The sequence below is a fragment of the Staurois parvus genome, unplaced genomic scaffold (assembly GCF_062004578.1).
Source record: "Staurois parvus isolate SC_StPar_1 unplaced genomic scaffold, SC_StPar_1.0 ptg000566l, whole genome shotgun sequence".
NCBI lineage: Eukaryota > Metazoa > Chordata > Amphibia > Anura > Ranidae > Staurois > Staurois parvus.
The window spans coordinates 1,580,254-1,600,264 of record NW_028318362.1 but is presented as its reverse complement, the minus strand read 5'-3'; the positions used below and the strand labels follow the sequence as shown (position 1 = coordinate 1,600,264).

The window sequence follows — 20,011 nt, the reverse complement described above, 5'->3', positions numbered from 1 at the left end:
CAAGAAAATCTGGCTGCTGGGAGTTTTCGACTATGTTTTTCCTGCACTGGATATTTTATAACAGTGGGAGAAGAAATGATTTGCTGCACAATCTTTTTAACATCAGACTATGAACTTTATGAAAGCACATGACACGGATTAAAATTTTATTCTCATTTTTCAAGCACTGGACACTTTCGGGATTATTTACTAAAACTAGAGAATGCAAAACCTGGTGCAGCACTGCATAGAAAACAATCAGCTTCCAGGTTTTATTGCCAAAGCTTAATTGAACAAGCTGAAGTTAGAAGCTGATTAGCTACCATGCACAGCTGCACCAGATTCTGAGTGCACTAGCTTTAGAAAAACTCTCCCTTTGAGTTATGAAAGTTAAATTTATATTATTGATATTGGTCTGTCACACTGTATAGTAGTTGATGAATTTATTGCAATTTTGTTGCAATTTCATTAACCAGTTGTCCTCCAGGATTTACCCCCCCCCCCCAACCAGGCCATTTTTTTCAATACAGCACTGCATTATTTTAACTGACAATTGCGCGGTCATGCAACACTGCACCCAAATTAAATTTACGTCCTTTTTCCCCCCACAAATAGAGCTTTCTTTTGGTGGTATTTGATCACCTGTGCGGTTTTATTTTACGCTACAAACAAAAAAAAAAAAGACAAATTTTGAGAAAAAACTAAATATTTTTGACATTTTGCCATTAAACATGTCCACTAAAACAATTTTAAAAATCAAATTTCGTCACAAAATGCAGACCAAAATGTATTCTGCTACATGTCTTTGCTAAAAAAAAAAAATCCCAATGTAAATTAAATTGGTTTACGTGAAAGTTATAGTGTTTACAAATGGCAGTATATATACACAAGATTTTTTTTTTTTTTTAACTAGTAATGGTGGTGATCAGAGATTTATAGCTGAACTGCGATGATCAGTGCTAATAAAAAGCTAATGGCACTGGGCAGGAAGGGGTTAACATGTGGGGCGATCAAAGGGTTTAACCGTGTGCTGTTTCACAGTATGCTGCATGAATGCTTTCCACTGTAAGCAAACTGCTTTGTATGGCTCTGCTATGCAGAGCCATACAAAGCAGTGTTCAGGAGCCAAAATCTGTGTTGTTTATACACAGGTCTCTCCCCCCGTTGGAGATACTTGGTAATCACCAGGTGCCAGCGAGTAATCACTTGCCAGGACCTGGTGATTGACAGCAGAGGCTGCGAATGGCTGAGCAGGCAGAGCACGCGCGTGCCCCCTACTCTCAACTGCAAAACCATGTATATACACGTGATTTTGCGCACCGTGCCGCCCTTTATCAGTATTTCTGCTATAGGGTGGCACAGAAGCGGTTAATAAACATCAGGTAGTTTACGCGATTAATCAAGTCAGTTTATATAAATGCACTGACTTAATGAATTTATTACTCTAAGCAGATATTTTTAAGCACAAAAAAGGTGTGAAAGTATGAACTACAGAAAAAAGAAATCTAGATAAAAATGTATTTAAACAATTAAGTCATTAACAACCACATACAGTATCTCATATGAGTGAGTACACCCCTCACATTTTTGTAAATATTTTATTCTATCCTTTCATGTGACAACACTGAAGAAATGACACTTTGCTACAATATAAAGTAGTGAGTGTACAGCTTGTATAACAGTGTAAATTTGCTGTCCCCTCAAAACTCAACACACAGCCATTAATGTCTAAACCTCTGGCAACAAAAGTGAGTACACCCCTACGTGTCACAATACATGTTGGCATTCCTGGTTCCCTCAATGAACTGTAGCTCCCCAGTGCCGGCAGCACTCATGCAGCCCCAGACCACGACACTCCCACCACCATGCTGGACTGTAGGCAAGACACACTTGTCTTTGTACTCCTCACCTGGTTGCCGCCACACACGCTTGACACCATCTGAACCAAATAAGTTTATCTTAGTGTCATCAGACCACGGGACATGGTTCCAGTAATCTATGCCCTTAGTCTGCTTGTCTTCAGCAAACTGTTTGAGGGCTTTCTTGTGCATCATCTTTAGAAGAGGCTTCCTTCTGGCATGGCAGCCATGCAGACCAATTTGATGCAGTGTGCGACATATGGTCTGAGCACTGACAGCCTGACCCTTTCAACCTCTGCAGCAATGCTGGCAGCACTCATACGTCTATTTCCCAAAGACAACGTCTGGATATGACGCTGGGCACGTGCACTCAACTTCTTTGGTCATCCATGGCAAGGCCTGTTCTGAGTGGAACCTGTCCTGTTAAATTGCTGTATGGTCTTGGCCACCGTGCTGCAGCTCAGTTTCAGGGTCTTGGCAATCTTCTTATAGACTAGGCCATCTTTGTGTAGAGCAACAATTCTTTTTTTCAGATTCTCAAAGTTCTTTGCCATAAAGGTGCCATGTTGAACTTCCAGTGACCAGTATGAGAGAGTGAGAACGATAACACCAAATTTAACACACCTGCTCCCCATTCACACTTGAGACCTTGTAACACTAAGGAGTCACATAACACCAGGGAGGGAAAATGGCTAATTTGGACATTTTCTACTTAGGGGTGTACTCACTTTTGTTGCCAGTGGTTTAGACATTAATGGCTGTGTGTTGAGTTATTTTGAGGGGACAGCAAATTTACACGGCGATACAAGCTGTACACTCACTACGTCACATTGTAGCAAAGTGTAATTTCTTCAGTGTTGTCACATGAAAAGATATAAAATATTTACAAAAATGTGAGGGGTGTACTCACTTCTGTGAGATACTGTATATTAGTGTGATTAATCGTATGGCAAAGACTATTTAAATTAATATCCTACAACTAAAAACCACAATTAATATGGCTAAAGATATATGCCTAGTAACTAGATGAATTGGATAATTTACTTTATACTTCTAGGTATCATAACTACTGTATAAAGTACAAACTATTCCTCTAAACTAGCAGACAACCAGGTCCACACTATCAGACCATACCCTCGGATTCTTCTGTAGCAGAATGAAGGGGTCAAATCTATGCTACAGGCTGTGTTAATACACCTTAAATTTGATTACTTAATCCCTAGTAAATGGGATATAATGTCAAACAAAACAAAAAAAATCTATCACACGAGTAATGGAATAAACAGCTAGCTAAATTCAGAAGTAAGCTTCTCAAAGTAATTATCAATACTTAAATTAAGCTCTGTTCGGAACCACACCTGTAAAGGCCACTAGAATGATGACCATAGATTGTGTGTCCTCATACTCTTGAGGTTGAAAACGTGAGATTGATGGAGGGTGATCTTAAAATCGATGGAGAGGATGATGATCAGAAGAGAGCTCGGACAATGACCAAAGGTGGGGTAATCAGAAAAGAGCTTGCTAAACTGTGGAGGACTGATGATCAGAAGGGAGCTCCATTTTCTCTCTGAACTTCCCTTTTTATTCCCAAAATGTTCTTATATAAGGACTAGCGTAGAAGGTGCATTCTAAATATTTACTCACACCTTATTGGGGAGTAATATTACCGATTAACTAGGTGTTTAGTCAGTGATGTCACCTGTCCACTAGATGGTGCTTTAAGTCCTTAAGCACACTGCTGCTCCTGAACTCATGTTTAGGAGCTTTTGGCTTTTTTGCTAAAGCCCCTGAACTCAACAAAAGCCTCAAGAGCTTAGTAAATTAGGTAAAGAGTTTTCCCTCAAAGATAGAGCAAGTACACTTGCAGTGCACAGGCTATTCTATCATCCAATCATGTGCATATGTTTGGGTATTCTTTGCAAAGTGAAGCTTTATCATATTTACTAAGCTCTGGAGCAAGTGCACTTGCAGTGCACAGTAGATTTGCCTTTAGTCAATAAACCCCATAGGCTTTCAGCAGTTTAGAGGCAGTCCAAGCTCCTCTCCTTATTTGCAATCATGTCCCATAGGTAGGTAAACCTGCTTTGTCTGATACAATAGTGACAAATATAATTTGACTTCTTTTCAATGACTCTTCCCTGGAGTCCAATTCACTTTATAGCAAAGTTCCACAACATTTACTCATTAAATCTTTCTTTCTGTAACCTTTCCATTCTGTTACCAGTTTTGTCTACAAAGAAACCATGCACAAAAATGACACTATACAAAAAGACTTGTTTCAGTTAGTTGGCCAAATTAATTCTGTCTTTTGACAGCAGTAAAAATTGTTGGTTACTGAAGGCCTTGTAAACAAAGAAAAGTAATTCTAATTTAGAGTAAGCTTCCCTTATCCAAGCTTGTTTGAGTGCAGATATAACCCATTGTTTCTTGGCTAGGAAAAAACAAGCTTTCCTTGCACAGCAAACACTCGGGGCTTTTTACTCTTAAAACTTGTACACCTGCGGCGGTGGGTTCATCAAAAGCTTATTTTGCATAACTGATTGAGGAAATAAATTAACTCTATGTAATTTATTTAGGAGGTAGAGATACCTACAGATGAATGTTGCAGTTACAGAGGCTCCTGAAGATGATGCGGTGTCTGTTTTTGTGTTGGAGACAAGATCAGCAGTCATGGAGATAGCCTCCAAGTGTTATCCAACCAGCCTGGAATTGGACTTCTCACTGGCAGGAACTGTGGTGTGACACTGGAACTCAGAATTAGCCTACCTACTCTGTGCTTTAGGTGCTCCCTAGTGGTTTATAATAGTCTCTGCTGGTTCAGGATTTAGCAGCATGGACAGGACATGTGACAGACTCACCCCTCTCTCTCCACTTCCTCCTTCTGGGGTTTCAAAGCAAGCAACCAGTGGCAAGAAGTGCATACATTATGTATTTACAGATAGTTATAAATTCAGACAGTAGAGGGCAGCAGATCCCCACATGTCTGGAAGAAGTACAGACCATCCTGCAAAAAATCATCATGGCAAAACAGTGGGGAGAAGTGCTTGAGTACATAAGGACTCAAAGTGGAAGTGTTATTAAAGTGCACAGTATGATCACTGGTGTCATTGAACACTTAATCATCCTCCAGAGACTGAGCGGTTGAATTTTAGTGCAAAGTTTAAAAAGTCTACATTGTAAGGTGAAAACATTCCAAACAGCCCCTTTTTACTGTAAAAGATACTGGGTGATCCTGTCTTACCTATCCACACTGCTGACCTGTATTTAAGGTCCAGGTTGCAGACACAGGGAACATACCCCCGAAGGGGTCTTCAGGGACTGAGTTCTATAGTGATGGACCATAGCCCTGGACTTGTATAGCACCCTGTAGCTAACTCAACATGTTGCACCACATTCCAAGGTTTGTGCCCCATGCAAGATCCAGTGCCCAAACCAACACTGCAGGATATTCCTACAGCAGCTCCCAGGGTTTTACTGAGGTTGCATCGATCCAGATACACGGTTTCTGTGTAGACAGTAGAAGACCGTGAGGGTTGATTAAAGAATTGGAAGATACAAGAAGAAAAAAAAATAAAAATAGTGAAGCTGTTTTTTCTACAAAAGGACCTTCAGACCCTAGCAAAAAAACCCCCAAAAAATTGAGGACTCACAGAATGCGGTAGAGCTATTAGGGAAGGCACCCCAGGGAGATCAAAAGGTTTGCTAGTGTCCAATCACCTAAAAAGGTACTAGCCCAAAACCCATGGTGTATGAACAAGTTGCCTGTGTCCAGCACAGTACAATTAAGATAAAAGCATCATCACGGTCAGCATTCTATGCAAGAAGCACACGCTGTATATGAAATGGGCAAATATCACTCATAAGAACCTTTCAAGGCCACTGCACAGTGAAGATCTGACACCTGTAAAGACCCTTTTATCACCTTTCTCCTCACTCAACTTCTTGAGTGGCCAGATGAATTCTGCCACATGCACAAAATGTCTTCGGCTGGCAATAAATGGACCCCATTTCTGCTGGTTCAGCATGGACTGGCCTAATTTCGGTCAGTGTGTAGGCATCCCTGTTTGACAGAAGGCATTGCTTGTGTGGATGAAGGAATCTGCTCGCTTTTTTATTCAGTCTGCTGGCTGAATGAAAAAAAAAAAAAAAAAAAACACAAACTACTCATCTATGGCTAACATTTAGAACCCTGAGGAAATACCTTGTCCTCTCCAATTACCCTGCTACCCTTCAAAAAGCACTTTCAAAACTGCAGATGTCCTTCAAACTTACAGGTTGGAAAAAAAAAAAAAAAAAAAAAAAAACACACAAATTAGGGATATCAAAGCTTTTAATGAAACAATGTGCAAAATAAAACCCTGTTTCACAGATTCTGGAAAGACAATTACATAATCCATTTTTTAAATAAAAACCATACAGAAAAAGTGAAAAAAATAATTGATATTAAAACAGTATGTTTTGAGATAAAACAGTGTAAAGACTTTCAAATATATGTTCTTTATCTCCATGCAAAATGATTATTACTTTGTATGGAAATAAGAATGTACTGTGTTTGTACCTTTCCCAGATTCTATGCACTGGTATATGAAATATTTAGTTTAGTAAGATAATAGCACTCATCTCTATGACTTTAGTGGTCCTCTAAAACTGGAATTTCAATAAACCTTAACCGAGACACTAAAATATACTTGTTGCAGGCTCAAGCTTAAAAAAGTTAAAGCAGAACTCCAGCCAAGCTCATCAAGATAAAATATGAGCAGCCCATTAAAAGCTAAAACAAAACCAGCTATTTCTTCAGTTTAGAGATTTCTCCTGCAGTGCATTTTGCTGCTGCTAGATTTCCTCATTCTGATGGCATGCATCATTCAACCAACCTCTTAACAAAGAAAAAGTCTCTAGGTCACTCTGCAGGATAAAGAAGTAAATAACAAGGTATTTAACCTTAGTATTGCAGTTACGTGACACAATCCACTTGTTCAGTTCCAGTGGGTGGAGCAAACATGAGTCCTGTGATGCAGCCCAACCTGCAGACACCACTGCAGGAAGATTTATTTGTTCTTGAATAGTTGAAAACATACTGTATCCTCCATCAATCATCTCTGATGTTGCCCTGTGTTGATTGTGGGTGGATCCATCAGAAATGAGTGATGGGGATTCCTCTCCTCGGCTAGCTACCCCACATTACAATCCAGAGGTTTGTGAGGTGGCTCACAATGTGTCATAAAACAATTGGAGCTGCCCCACAATTGATGGAGAGTCACGTGCGGTGGCTTCAAGAGGAGAACTAAGGCAGCAGCTGGAGCATGTGCACAAATGTGTGACAACGGAGGAGCCAGAAAAACGGCTGCGATGGAGTTGCCACACATAGTGGGGACATGGTTGGAAGCAGCAGGATAAACCAAGTATTTGCAAGAAAGGAACAGATTGATGAAGACAATCTTCTGCATAGGTATAGTGCGCAATTGTAATTATAGAACTATACACAGCTATTTGGTGTGTTTAATGACACATTAAGCCCAGGCCATCTTGTATTCAACTCATCTTGTGACTGGACAGTGACAGGAGAAGCACAGTGATGATCTCATCACTCTGCCATCTCTTCCTATCAGAATGCTCCTCATCCGTACATATGGGACATATAGAACATATTGGCTTCTTGTGCTGCTACTTTTTTTCCACACTCCAGCCCTGTCACACAGGACTGAAAGAATACTAGGCCAACATCAGGCACTTGTACTGCTTACATTAAAAAAAAAAAATAATGTATAAAAATGACAGAGCTGCAATATTGCATGTCTTTTAATCAGACTAGAGTTCAGCTTTAAGTTACGTTACCATTGATTGCATATAATGAAGATAAGATGCATAGATTTATATTCAAATAGAAAGACAGAAAACTGAGGTTTTTTGCACAGTTGTGTACCTCTACTTGAAGCTTAACTAAACTACAAATCTTTGTTGTTGCTCTTGGTATTGTTTCTGCCCACCTTCAAGTCTTATTCCTCCCATTCTCTCGTCTTGTTGTAGTCTCCATAGTAATCCCACCCCTTAGTATTTGCCACAGCAAGAGTGCAGAGCTGGGTGAAGTGCACAGATTTCATATTTTGTATCCCTGAAATGCATTGGTCAATTTAAAAGTGATTCTAAACCTAATATTTTTTTCCTTAAATCTGGGTGTAGTTCTATTGAGTGCCCAGTTTTATTTTGCAAACAAAGTGGGAACAAAATAAAAATCTTGCAATCTAAACCTGACCAGTGGCCTTAAAAAAAAAAAAAAAAAAATCATAGTCCCCCATCCACACAAATGATGTGGATAAATTAATCCTCATCTGTTAAAAATGGGTAGCCATACATAGAACAAAATTTGGGCAGTCTCTACTGAACTGGCCAAAATTTCATTCCATATAGGATTATGTTACATGCATCCTGTTTAGACTTAGTTTTTATCTTGAGCAGATTACTGCAGCAAGTTGCAAAGATGCCAGGGAGAAAATAAAATATACAGTTTTATATATATATATATATATATATATATATATACATATACACACACACACACATACACGCACCATTTCCTACTAAGATTTGATTATCAGATGGACACTTCTCTTCAAATAAAATCACCAGCTGAAGTGGATCTTCAACCATAAAGTAAAAGTACCTCCTGCCCACCCCTACTCTGGATATGTATAGTGGCTTTTGTTTTTCTTAAAAAAAAAAAAAAAAAAAAAGGTTTAGAACCTCCCCTTATACAAGTCATTTGCCTAGACACATAAGTACATCACATATCCCAGGAGGTCTTACAGTGTAATTTGCGGAGGAGGGGATGGGCCTAGAGGCAAGTCATCGAGAGGCCCAAGGCATGAGAGGACCTCAGCAGGACCATGTTGGAACTGCTGGATGGGCAAGTATCCAAAATGTGCAGCACCCACCTCCTAGTAAGTGGAGTAAAAGAAAAAAAAACGGGGGGGGCTTTAATACTATGTTGTAAGCATGTGAAAATTGCCTAAAGTGTGCTACACATCCACAGTTAATATCAATTTTATTTCCTATAATCACATAAAAATAAAATACATATTTCACTTAAGAAAAAAAAAAAAATAAGGGAAAGCAAGGAAGTGTGTCTATTATTAATACAGGTATGAACATTCCTTAAAAACAGTGTTTACCAACCAGTGGTTCAGGAGGCACAGGTGGTTCTTAGCTACCTCTGATGTTGCTCAAGACAGCTGTGTACCTACCTTGATAGGCACTTGTTCAATGTGTAAAGTGACCAGGGCTGGGTACCTTTGACTTATAGCTGTTTCTTATTCTAGATTCCCTTTAACACAGACTACATTAGTAACATTAAATATGCTGAAACTTTCATATTTTAACAAGATATATGATTTCTACAATAGTGCAAAACATTAAAATTTAATCTAGCATGGTCATTATTAACCCTAAGACCATTTTGTCTCTCTAACAAAACATGCTGGGGTTTCAGAAGATGCTCACTGGACAATAGTTTGCCTTGACCTCTTCACTTTGCCTATTCAGGACAACATGACAATGTTTGTGCAAATTCTACCCCCCAACCACATTATATTCACCTCGTATGCAACTTCCCTACCACTGCTGAAAATATACCAAATACTGGACCTCAGCAGGAGCAGTGAGGTTATCCTCTCTGTCATGTTATAGTGCTAGTGATTGGCCTCTAGTTCTGAACATTGCATCAGGTGAAGATGTCACTTGCACGGTCAGGCAACAGAAGGCGTGGCTGAAAAGATGAGAAAAATGGTGGTGTGTATGTGTGTGGTGTGGGTGGCACAGGCACGGTCACTGTGCCGAGAAGGTTTGAGGTTTCAATGTCTTTAAAAGGCCTTGTTAAATTGTGAACCTGCGATATAAAATAAATGAGCAGGCTCAAACAGTAATACATTTTGCGCCACAATTTAATGTTCCCTTAAAAGTTTGCACCAAGCAAGACAACACCACTAGAGACACAAGCAAGTACAACATGATCAGGTTGAGCCCTTCAAATACATCTAAACATTCTTTCCCTAAGAAGTACATTCAGGAAACAAATAGACTAGGAATGTTCTAAAACACAAGGTACAAGAATACATTTCCACAAAATAACAGACCTGCAAGTACATACATATAAAAGTATAGTGCAGACCGATGCAGCAAACATTTGAGACTACCCACACTTTGTTGCGTTCATTATGATTATGCACATTTTATCTTTGACTCACAATATAAGCTGGGAGACCAATACCAGCATCAAGTATACATATAACAAAATCATGCCACTATTCACTCATCTAGTATGCACAACATGACCAGATAGATTGTTTTATATGTAAGCTTTCCATTATGTGGGAACCTGCTATTCCTTTGCAAGCTGCTGTTTGTGTAGTTTGTTTTCCATTCACAAATGTTAACACTAAGGTTCCAGCTATGGCCAAGCTGTTTATGTATAACATTTTTAAATTTGGTTGATGCATACTCTTTGGCATATTATAAAATGGCAAAAGTATAACACAATGCACATTAAACACATACATCATTTGTAAGTATATCCACCATTGCTCACTGCCCTAATCAGTGGGGTTGATTAACTGGAGTACAGAAAGTTCACTTAACAAAAGGAAAGTTTTTTTCCTAAATAAAGAAAACCTTCCTTAAACACAACTGGATGATTGAAGTGTAAAAAAAAAAGAAAAAAAGTTTAATTGTGCTAAGTGATTATCTTCTAAAACTAATCAACACAAAAAGGTTTCTTTGTTTCAGTTTCCCCATTGTTTTCTGGCTGCCCAATGGATTTCTGGTCTGAGCTTTCAAAAAAGAACTAGACTAGCAAGCTAGTACACATGGTTTTTGCCAAAAGTGTTAGTGTGTTTGGTTATATTATTTAGCTGAATTGAACGTTAAATGGTTTAAATAGTTCAATTTAAACAAAACTGCAGAAATGTTCTACAGTCATTGTACACTTGACCTCTAAAACTACCAAGTTTCCAGCATTGTAAAAGCATGAACATTATTGCTCCATGATGATTGATCATGAGCACAATTGTGACCTGATAGGCTTTATAAGCACAGGCTGTTTTTTTATGCTCATTCAAATTCTTTTAGTAAAATAATATTACATTGTTTTAATAGTGGGAAAGGAATGACACAGACTAAAGATCATTAACAATTTTAAGTATGCTCCTTTATATATAAATGAGCAGACTCACAAGTGTTCATTAACTTCATTAATGTATCCATTTAGTGATTCTTACAATACATAATCTTTTTAAAAAAAAATTATATTATCTGTTTGCTGTAGGGCATGCTACAGATTAAAATGTCCTTGCTTTATACAAAATTCTTTTAAAAATAAATACCATAGGAATTTTACCTCTGCAAAGTAATAAAAATCTGCATAGTAATAAAGTAACCCAGCTTTTCTGTGCATTGTAATTATGCCATTGGTTAAACTTAGATGCAAGGTTCTAAAATCTAATATCCACATCCAGAATTCTTTAGAAAATCCAATTTCTCTGTCATTATTAACTAATTATCGGAATCATTTCCAAAATCAAATATATTTTGGAAAATTTTGCTGATATTGTACAGGCCTTTATGTTTTTTTGGGATCCAACAGAATTAGGAACATGCAAGGGAATGGCATGAATCAACACTGCCCAGAATAAAATAAGAAAAAACACAATTTCTCCCTCTTCTAAAAATGCTCTTATTTTTATGATGCTAAAAACAGATTCTCAGTAGGATAGATAGATAGATAGATGGATAGATGGATGATAGACAAATGTCAACATATGTAGAAATGCTAAAATTAAAATGCAATTTTATTTGCTATCCCATCTAACAGTATCTGTGCAAAGAGGATGTTGTAAACTCTGCAGCGGTGTTTCTCTTATGTCACAGCTCTCTAGCAATCCCTAAATAGCAGCTGTGAAACCTCAGGCTGAAAATCAGACTGGAGAAGGTGAGGTTAATTCTTAAAAAGTCTACCCGAATACAGTGATATCTTCAGCCAGATGGGAAAGGAGGAATGATATTTTTTCTACTGGATGAAATTGGCCAATGTGCACAGGTACTGTAGAATGGCATGAGCCATTTTGAATCCTAATAAATAAAAAGGACTGTATTGTTGATTAAACTTAAAGATTGTGCAACCGCACTCAATTGTTTAGAATACTTATTCCTGTTATCTTTAATATGTTCTATAAACTAATATGAAATTATGACAATTGTGTTGATATTAACATTTCATGAAACATTTATCTTCAGTGAAAAGACTGAATTGAAAAAAAACTTCAGAAATTCACAGCATGAGCATGCTTCTTGCATAGTGGTTTATCTTTCTTTGCAAAAAAGGTTTGTCCCTCCAAGCTTTCACAGCATACCTACAAAGAAAAAAAAATCACAATGAAGTTAAAAAAAAAAAGAAAAGAAAAAAAAAAAAAAGGATGCACATGGGCTAACCGTACAAAAGAGTACAATACAACATATAGCACTGTGTTGCGGCAGCAGAATGGGAACTTCCCTTGCAGAGTTGGGCTGAATGGCACTCAGCCATTCATAAAGAGCATTGTATTCTATGAACGAATACAACGCTTTCTATGACTAGCTGAGGCGTAGAGGCGGGCAGATTAAGTCACGATTTCCACCAACTCAGCCATTTACAGAAAGCTTTGCATTCATTCAAAAATGGGAATGGCTAAGTACCACTCAGCCAGACTATTTTGTTTCAAGAGCGAGACCATACGTTACCATCTCGCTCAGCTGAAGCTACATACAGTTTATACATTGCACACAGCGGCACAACTAAATAGTGATGGTAACTGTTCGTTTGGACCAGCTTGATTCAAATGAATTATTTAACAATTACTAGAACATAAAGATCAACTTCAACACACACACACTTTTATAAAACCACAGTAAACCGAACAGCATCTTTCCACTGATGTATACGCCAGTTAAATAGCTCCTATAGCAATTTGAATGCAAAGAAAAAAAAAGCATGGGCTGGCCATTAAACCTTTGCGATTTATCATTTTCTTATTAGATTAATTCAAGAGCAAGGGACAAATTACAGCACTTCATATGACTCAAAATAATCTATTAATAGCAGTTATGTAATGGGCAAGGCAGCTGAAGAATCTATGGTTAGATACACATTGTTACATACAGTAATACTGTTGACATTCACATATCACTCATTAATAACTATTAAAAGAATTTACTCCAATACACTGGCTTTATTATTATTTTTAGGCATATACAGGGCATACATTGCAGTCTCAATGTTCATGTTTTAGTACTTACTGAACACACAAAGCACGTGTTGTGCCAAGTGTTTCCCAGTGCCTCCAGGAATCGATCTCCGGCTTCAATAGGGAACTCACATCCATGACACATTGTACCAAACAGGGTATAATAATCTAAACAAGACACAAGTATATTAAAACATTGATATATTTACCAAATCAGATAGAAGAAGGCTCAAGTCGTGGTTTTGAGTAAGAAAAAAAAAGAAGACGTCTTCTGTAATTCAGTACTCAGAACACAGGCAGTAAAAGGAAGTAAATCATAAAGATGAACTTCAATGCCAAGCAGTGAGGTAATGTTGAACCTTTTTATGCTAGGACTAATAATCAAGCGCACTTTAACTTGGCTTCAACATATATTTGTAGTTATGAGATCCTTATCTGAAGAGTACATATTCATGATGAGACACACAGACATGTGTTTTATAGCTAGAATCAAATAATTGTTTTCATAACCTAGAATCCCATATGTGTATTGAAAACATGCACTGCTTTGTCTCGGTGGCTGAAGTAAAAACAAAAATAGGTTTATACCAGGACCTATGAGACTCTGGGGGAAAACATACTATCCCCTAGAACAATAAATATTGTACATTTATTCCAGAACTATACCAGAAGTAAAATAAATTCAAATGTTAAACTAGTATCAGTTACAGGGTCTAGTGTAACACTTCTTTACAATGTGGATATAAATGTACAGTATATGATTTATATTTATTGTGGATTGCAAAAAAAAAAGCAGTGCAAAATGCATATAAATAAGTGGGATAATGTTGCTGTGTAAAATACATTTGGAATAATGAAGCCTTCCCAAAACATTCTATATTTTATTCCTATATTCTCTAGCATTAGTATGTTTTGCATTTACCGAGAATATTTATAGTAAACGTGGGCAATTTAAACTCAAACATGAAATGCAAATAGAAAGTTTACATAGAGTATAAAATGCATGTAATAAACTAGCCGTAGTGGCAAAGAAACAGCAATGAATCCAAATTTCTGCCTTTCCTGTAAAAGTCAAACTGGCTTCTACCCCTCCTGGCTTTTTGGTCTCCCTACTAGTAAGTGTGACTGTCTATCATATTGATAGGGGAGAGGGGCAGGGTAAAGTCGAAACTTTACAAGAAAAGTTAAAATATGCATTAAATTTAGCAGCCTTTATCTCTGGATCTTCTAATTGCTTTGACCTGTAGTTTGCACTAAAGACAATCTATGATTAAACATTTTAACAACATGCACAGCCTGAATTGCTTATGTCTGTGACATTCTTACTCTCACCCCCCTAGCGAATCCAGCATCGTCCTGTTGTGATCCCTTGCTCAACTGCCACAGCCCAGGTTCCATGCAACCATCTTCATCCCCCTCAGTCTTCTTGGTTCTGCAGCCAACCCCAAAGGATGAACTCCAGGTGTTCACACTAGCTGCTGTGAATCTCTGCAACCTCGTGGGATATCCCCTTTACAGCCCCAGAAGGTTGCAGGGAGAAGGTACAAGTCACTAATGGCTATATATTTGGGATTCAGTAATGAATCAGAGTGACATGACTCCACTTTAAAATATAGGAGAAGGTCTATAAATAAACTTGTGCTCCTATGTGTAGGTAAGGTCCTTGTAGACTAATTCAGTAAACACATAAAATCAGATATGTATAATTATTTAAACTTACACTTCTAAACTTACATGTATACCTTAATATTTTTACCCGATCACAAAATAGGATGAGGATCTCTCCCCAGGCCAAAAGCTGCAGGTGGTATTAACTCATCTCTGCATATCATTTCTTTTCTAACACAATTGTGATAGTACTGAAGAAAAAAAAAATAAAAATCAATGGAACAATTTTTTTTTCTTCTACATGCTCACATCTAGTGTGAAGTGCTTATAGGATGAACCTCTTATAATCATGTGGGGCAAGGAAACCCTTCAATTGGCTGTGTTTTCCCCTTTTATAGGTAGTTGCAGAGATGCTGATAGACTAGGAGTGTTATCTTTTTAACTAAGTGCAGCAAGTATCAATGTGTCCACTCTAGTGGCTTTTTTGAGATCTTAGCAAAGTGGCAGTACCGGGGCATTCCGTAACCTGGTCCTGTCCTCTTTTGGCTACACCTGTTTGGTGAAAGAGTTCATCTTGTTCAAGGTGAGTGGCACAAAAAAAAAAAAACCTGACACACCTGGGAGTGAAAAGCTCCCTTTCCATGTCTTCAGTATCCTGTGAAGTATAATGAGAATTTGGTTTTATCCTACTTGACACACTCACCTTTCTCACAATAGGGATCTCCATCTTCCAAATGAAAAACACTATTTCGAATAGGAGTATGGCAGGCCACACAAACAAAGCAGGACACGTGCCAAGTTTGCTTCAAAGCATTGATAACTTCCTATTAAAGTTAAATGAAGAAATAAGTGTTAATCAATAAATGATTTGGATATAAATGGTGGATGCTTACTGTATTTTGCTCTTCATATATTACAGACAAAAGTCTCAGCTTTCATTGCTGAGTCTTGAGAACCAGTTACATGAGAATCTAATTAATAATTGAAGCATCCACAGGCCAGCTGACTCTTCATTTTTAAAAAGTGTTTATTTCTGGTAATGCAGATTAATTTTCTGGATCAATAAAGACGTGGTTGTCAAGGTGCTGGCATGCAGAGTTGTAACCCTTCAATGCTGATCATAAGACACCAATGCACAGCGATATTTTCTCTTAGACTGTAAGCTCTGTGGCATGCATCCTACTGTTTTTTTCCCAAACTATGCCATTTATAAAATAACAGTACTATATTACATAACAGTCTATCATTTCCAAATATTAGTTGAGACGTGACCCTTTTCTTCTGTATATACAATTTATATTATACTGCACTACTATCTATGTGCACTTTGTGAAAGGTTTCTTTAAATGGTCAAACTACTAAAACTAAATTTAAGGGAATGCTTTGCTTTTTTGCATAGGTTTATGTTGAGGACAAAAACACGCCACAAACAATTTAAAATGTTTTTTTTTCAACTGGCCATAAAGGGGCAGAATTATAAATTAAAATCTTAAGGACAGCATGTTCTAAGAAAAGTTTGTTTCTATTCATTAGCGGGTCAAATCGATATATTTCTAATCATTAGAGGGTCAAAGTGACTTTTTTTTTTTTTGGCATTCGAAGGAATGGGATGGAAAATTATTCTTGCACAAACAAATTTGTGACAGTGTATGTGATTTTCATTCGGTAAAGTCCATTCATTCCAAAATCAAATGGTAAAAGCAAATTAAATCTCTTGGACATTTGAATGTTCTCAGAATTTTCTTAAGACTCTAAGAAGTGTTGTTCAAAATTTTATCCATCTATGGCCAGCTTTAGTCAGTTAACATATTTCATATGAAAATGCCATCATAATTACCACTTGCTGCCACCATTGTTTTTTTCACTACCACATTGTGGCCAATCTACGCTATGACCCTAATACAAGGATATTCAATTAAATACAAACTTGAATACCAAGATATCAGATTACAAACATAGCTGAATTTTTTAGAACATGAACATACCCACTCCCTCTAAAAGAGATGACACGCTTGTACAAACATTTAAGAAAAAATTCCATTTAAACATAAGATGGCAGCAATAACATTTCTATATTGCACATTTGGCTTTTCAATTAAGTGAGAGACATAGGAGTGAGGTTGGAACCTTACCAGAACCTAATTCTATTGGATTTCTGGGAAACACCTCCTACACTCTTGTGGACTGGTTTTGAGCACCTGAGCACTGATTGTTATTGGATGGATTTATATGTGTCTTTTTATTTAATATTTAAAATTTGGTTTAAAATTTTCTTGTACTACTCACTTTTTCAATAGCATGAATCATAACAGCAAACTCCTATTGTGGACATCATTAAGTGGTGTTATTCGATATTATTTAAATTATCGTGTAGACGATCTCTCAACCTTCTGGTAGTTCTACCCACATACTGGATAAAACAAATCTTGCAATAACATAAATGTACACAAAAAGACACTTATTAGCTCAATGGTAGCTCACTTTAAAATGTTCTAGATAGAACATTAATGCCATTCGCTAGTATCTCAGCTAAGCCTGATCACTAAAAAAAATAAAAATATCTATGATATTTTAAATAAGATTAAATTCTATACTATATGCTGTAGAAAACATGGGTTTCCCCATCAAACTGATGTCTTTTTCTTCTCTCAAGTGAGAGTTCTGTAAAATTTTTTTTTGCTTTAGCAATACTATATACCCTCAATGTTGATTGAGAATACCCTCTGTTGAGAAATCGTTGAGACATCAAAGAAGCTTCCTGGTCAAACTTATGATGCTCACTACATTTACATCGCAAATATAAAAACTGCCCAACAGGGATGTCACTTCATACACATCGCAAATGTAAAAACAGCCCAACAGGGATACCTTATATTGTGTTTTGGATATCCTGCCTGAGCTTGCAATAAACTATTGCCTGACAGAGGCTTCCTATATAATTCTGTGAAAACTCCTACCATGTTCACCTACTAATCTCACCTCAAGGAAGGATACATCTCTGGTAGTCATATGGCCAATAAATGTCAAATCCACTTGATTGTCATTGAGGTAGGTCAAACACTAATCTTAAATAGTTACTTTGAGAGGATAAATTCACCAATTTCACTAGTACATACAAAAATCATCAATGTAATGTAAATAAACCTTAATGTAAAACTTGAATGAATTCTCACCCCCATAGATGGGAGATCGCTCCCACCAAGTTTGGGAGAGAGAAAACTTAGCCTCTGTTGTGAACCCAAATCTCTGGAGGTAGCAAACCCCATCAAAACAAAAAAAAGTTAATATATAGTATAGGATCATTTGAGGCAGCTTCCCTATCACCATGCCCTATGCCCTTGTGTATTTGAGTGTATGTTTGGCTTTTGGGGAGATATTGGAGTGTAAGCTTATCTGTGACAGATTCTAATAAATAGTTCAACGTCCAATGTAAATGTATTATGTTAGTAATAGGTCATCCCTTGCAATCTAAATATGGGAAACAAAAAAACAACAAATTTGTGACAATTAAACTAAAGTCAACATTCTGGTTTGTCTTCTAAGTACTCAAAGTCAAATCAGCACTGTTAAAGTGTGCCTGTGTCCAGACCATTATTAAAGTGATTGTAAAGTCACTTTGTATTTAAAAAAAACAAAAACAAAACATACACACCCACCCAAAAAAATATGTTCTACTTACCTGTTATGTGCAACGATTTTGAACAGAGCAGCCCGGATCCTCCTCTTCTTGGGCTCCCTGCCGACACTCCTGACTACTCCTTTCTACTGTGGCACACCTGGGTGCTCAATCCTGAGATGCACTGTATCTACTGACACAGACAGCATGGCTCAGCCCCGTCCCCTGATCCCTTATCACAAGATTTCACTCGAGCACAGGGCATGGACTGAGAATGGGCTCAGTTAAGTATAAGGAGGGGCCATTTCAGTAGGCAGTAAATGAACTGTAAAACAAGCCATCACTGACCTCTATAGCTGCATGTACTGCAAGTAATTCATTTTAAAATATCACAACACATTAAGAAGTCAGGTTTCAGTGCTTACAGCTCCTGCTGTACGTTTAGGTCTCATGCACACCAGAATAGCTAAAAACTGATTTAACAACACTGGACAAAAAACACTAATGTTTTAGTAGTTTTTGCCTTTGTTTGCCAGTGTTTAGCCTGGTGTGACCTATATTTAGCAGCTTCATTGATAAGGAGCAGGGTCGCAGTTGTTAAAGAGAGGGATGGGAAGCCAGCCATTGCATCCTTAATGGTAGAGTCATCAGCTGATAGCAGGATTTCCTGCTGACAGCTGAATCTAAAATGAAAACATTGCCAGCAATAAAAAGTGAAAAAAAATTGTGTGCGGGTCCACCCCAATCCATATCAGGCCCTTCTGGTATGGATTTTAAGGGGAACCTTATGCCAAGATTAAAAGAAAAAAAAAAACAAAAATGTGGGGGGGGCCCCCAAAATTCATACCAGACCCGTATCTGTGCATGCAGCCTGGCAGGCCCTCCTGAACCATACCAGGCCACATGCCCTCAAAAGGGGGCCCTCCAATGTAGTTCCATCGTCAATCACGATGCCAGTCACAAACCCCCCCCCCAAAAAGCTTTGGTCCTGATGAAGGCTCCTACTGTTTGGCAGCCCTGCCGTCTGACAGCTCTTAAATAACATCACCGGCAGACTCCGCCCCCAGCATGCCCCGTGTCAGTGACATCCCAAGTCAGGGGGACTTTTTAAAAACTTTTTAATAAAGGACTTGTCAAAAACTTGTGTTGTGTTTTTATTTACATTTTACACTTTTTCAGTGAATGGGGGGGGGGGGGCAGGATCTTCCAGAGTCTGATAAGCCCCTCACCCGCAGACCCCCACAACCACCAGCCCGGGTTGCGAGGAAGAGGACTTGTCCTCATCCACATAGGGACAAGGTGATTTGGGGGGGACCCTCCCCCACATAGGGACAAGGTGATTTGGGGGGGACCCTCCCTGGCCTAAAGTACCCTCACTCGCCCCCCCCTTTCCTGATCTGCCAAGCTACATGCTTGGGACAAGGGTCTGATATGGATGTTGGGCAGGACCCCATGCCATAAAAAAAAAAAAAAAAAAAAAAAAAAAAAAATTTTTGGCATGGGGTTCCCCTTAAAATCCATACCAGACCCAAAGGGCTTGGCATGGATTTTGGGGGGAGAGAGACACCCAAGCTGTTTTTTCAATTTTTTTTTTTAATTGCCAGCAAATTTTTTTTGTTTTTCACATTCAGCTGTCAGCAGGGAACCCCTGCTGACTGCTGATGACTCATCCATTGTTA

General features: G+C 38.0%; 1 protein-coding gene across 4 annotated transcripts in view; it reads right to left on the bottom strand.

The window, feature by feature from the left end:
* Window positions 1–6,150: 6,150 nt before the first annotated feature.
* PDLIM5 (PDZ and LIM domain 5) overlaps window positions 6,151–20,011 on the bottom strand; it is a 231,011-nt gene continuing 217,150 nt past the window's right edge. For all 4 annotated transcript variants that reach the window (XM_089691630.1, XM_089691631.1, XM_089691634.1 and 1 more), the window contains 3 exons: window positions 15,420–15,540; window positions 13,161–13,276; window positions 6,151–12,238 (listed from right to left, as the gene is read on the bottom strand). In XM_089691630.1, the coding sequence (XP_089547756.1) occupies window positions 12,149–12,238; window positions 13,161–13,276; window positions 15,420–15,540 (327 nt within the window). In that variant the 3' untranslated portion in view covers window positions 6,151–12,148. The remainder of the gene's footprint in view (window positions 12,239–13,160; window positions 13,277–15,419; window positions 15,541–20,011) is intronic.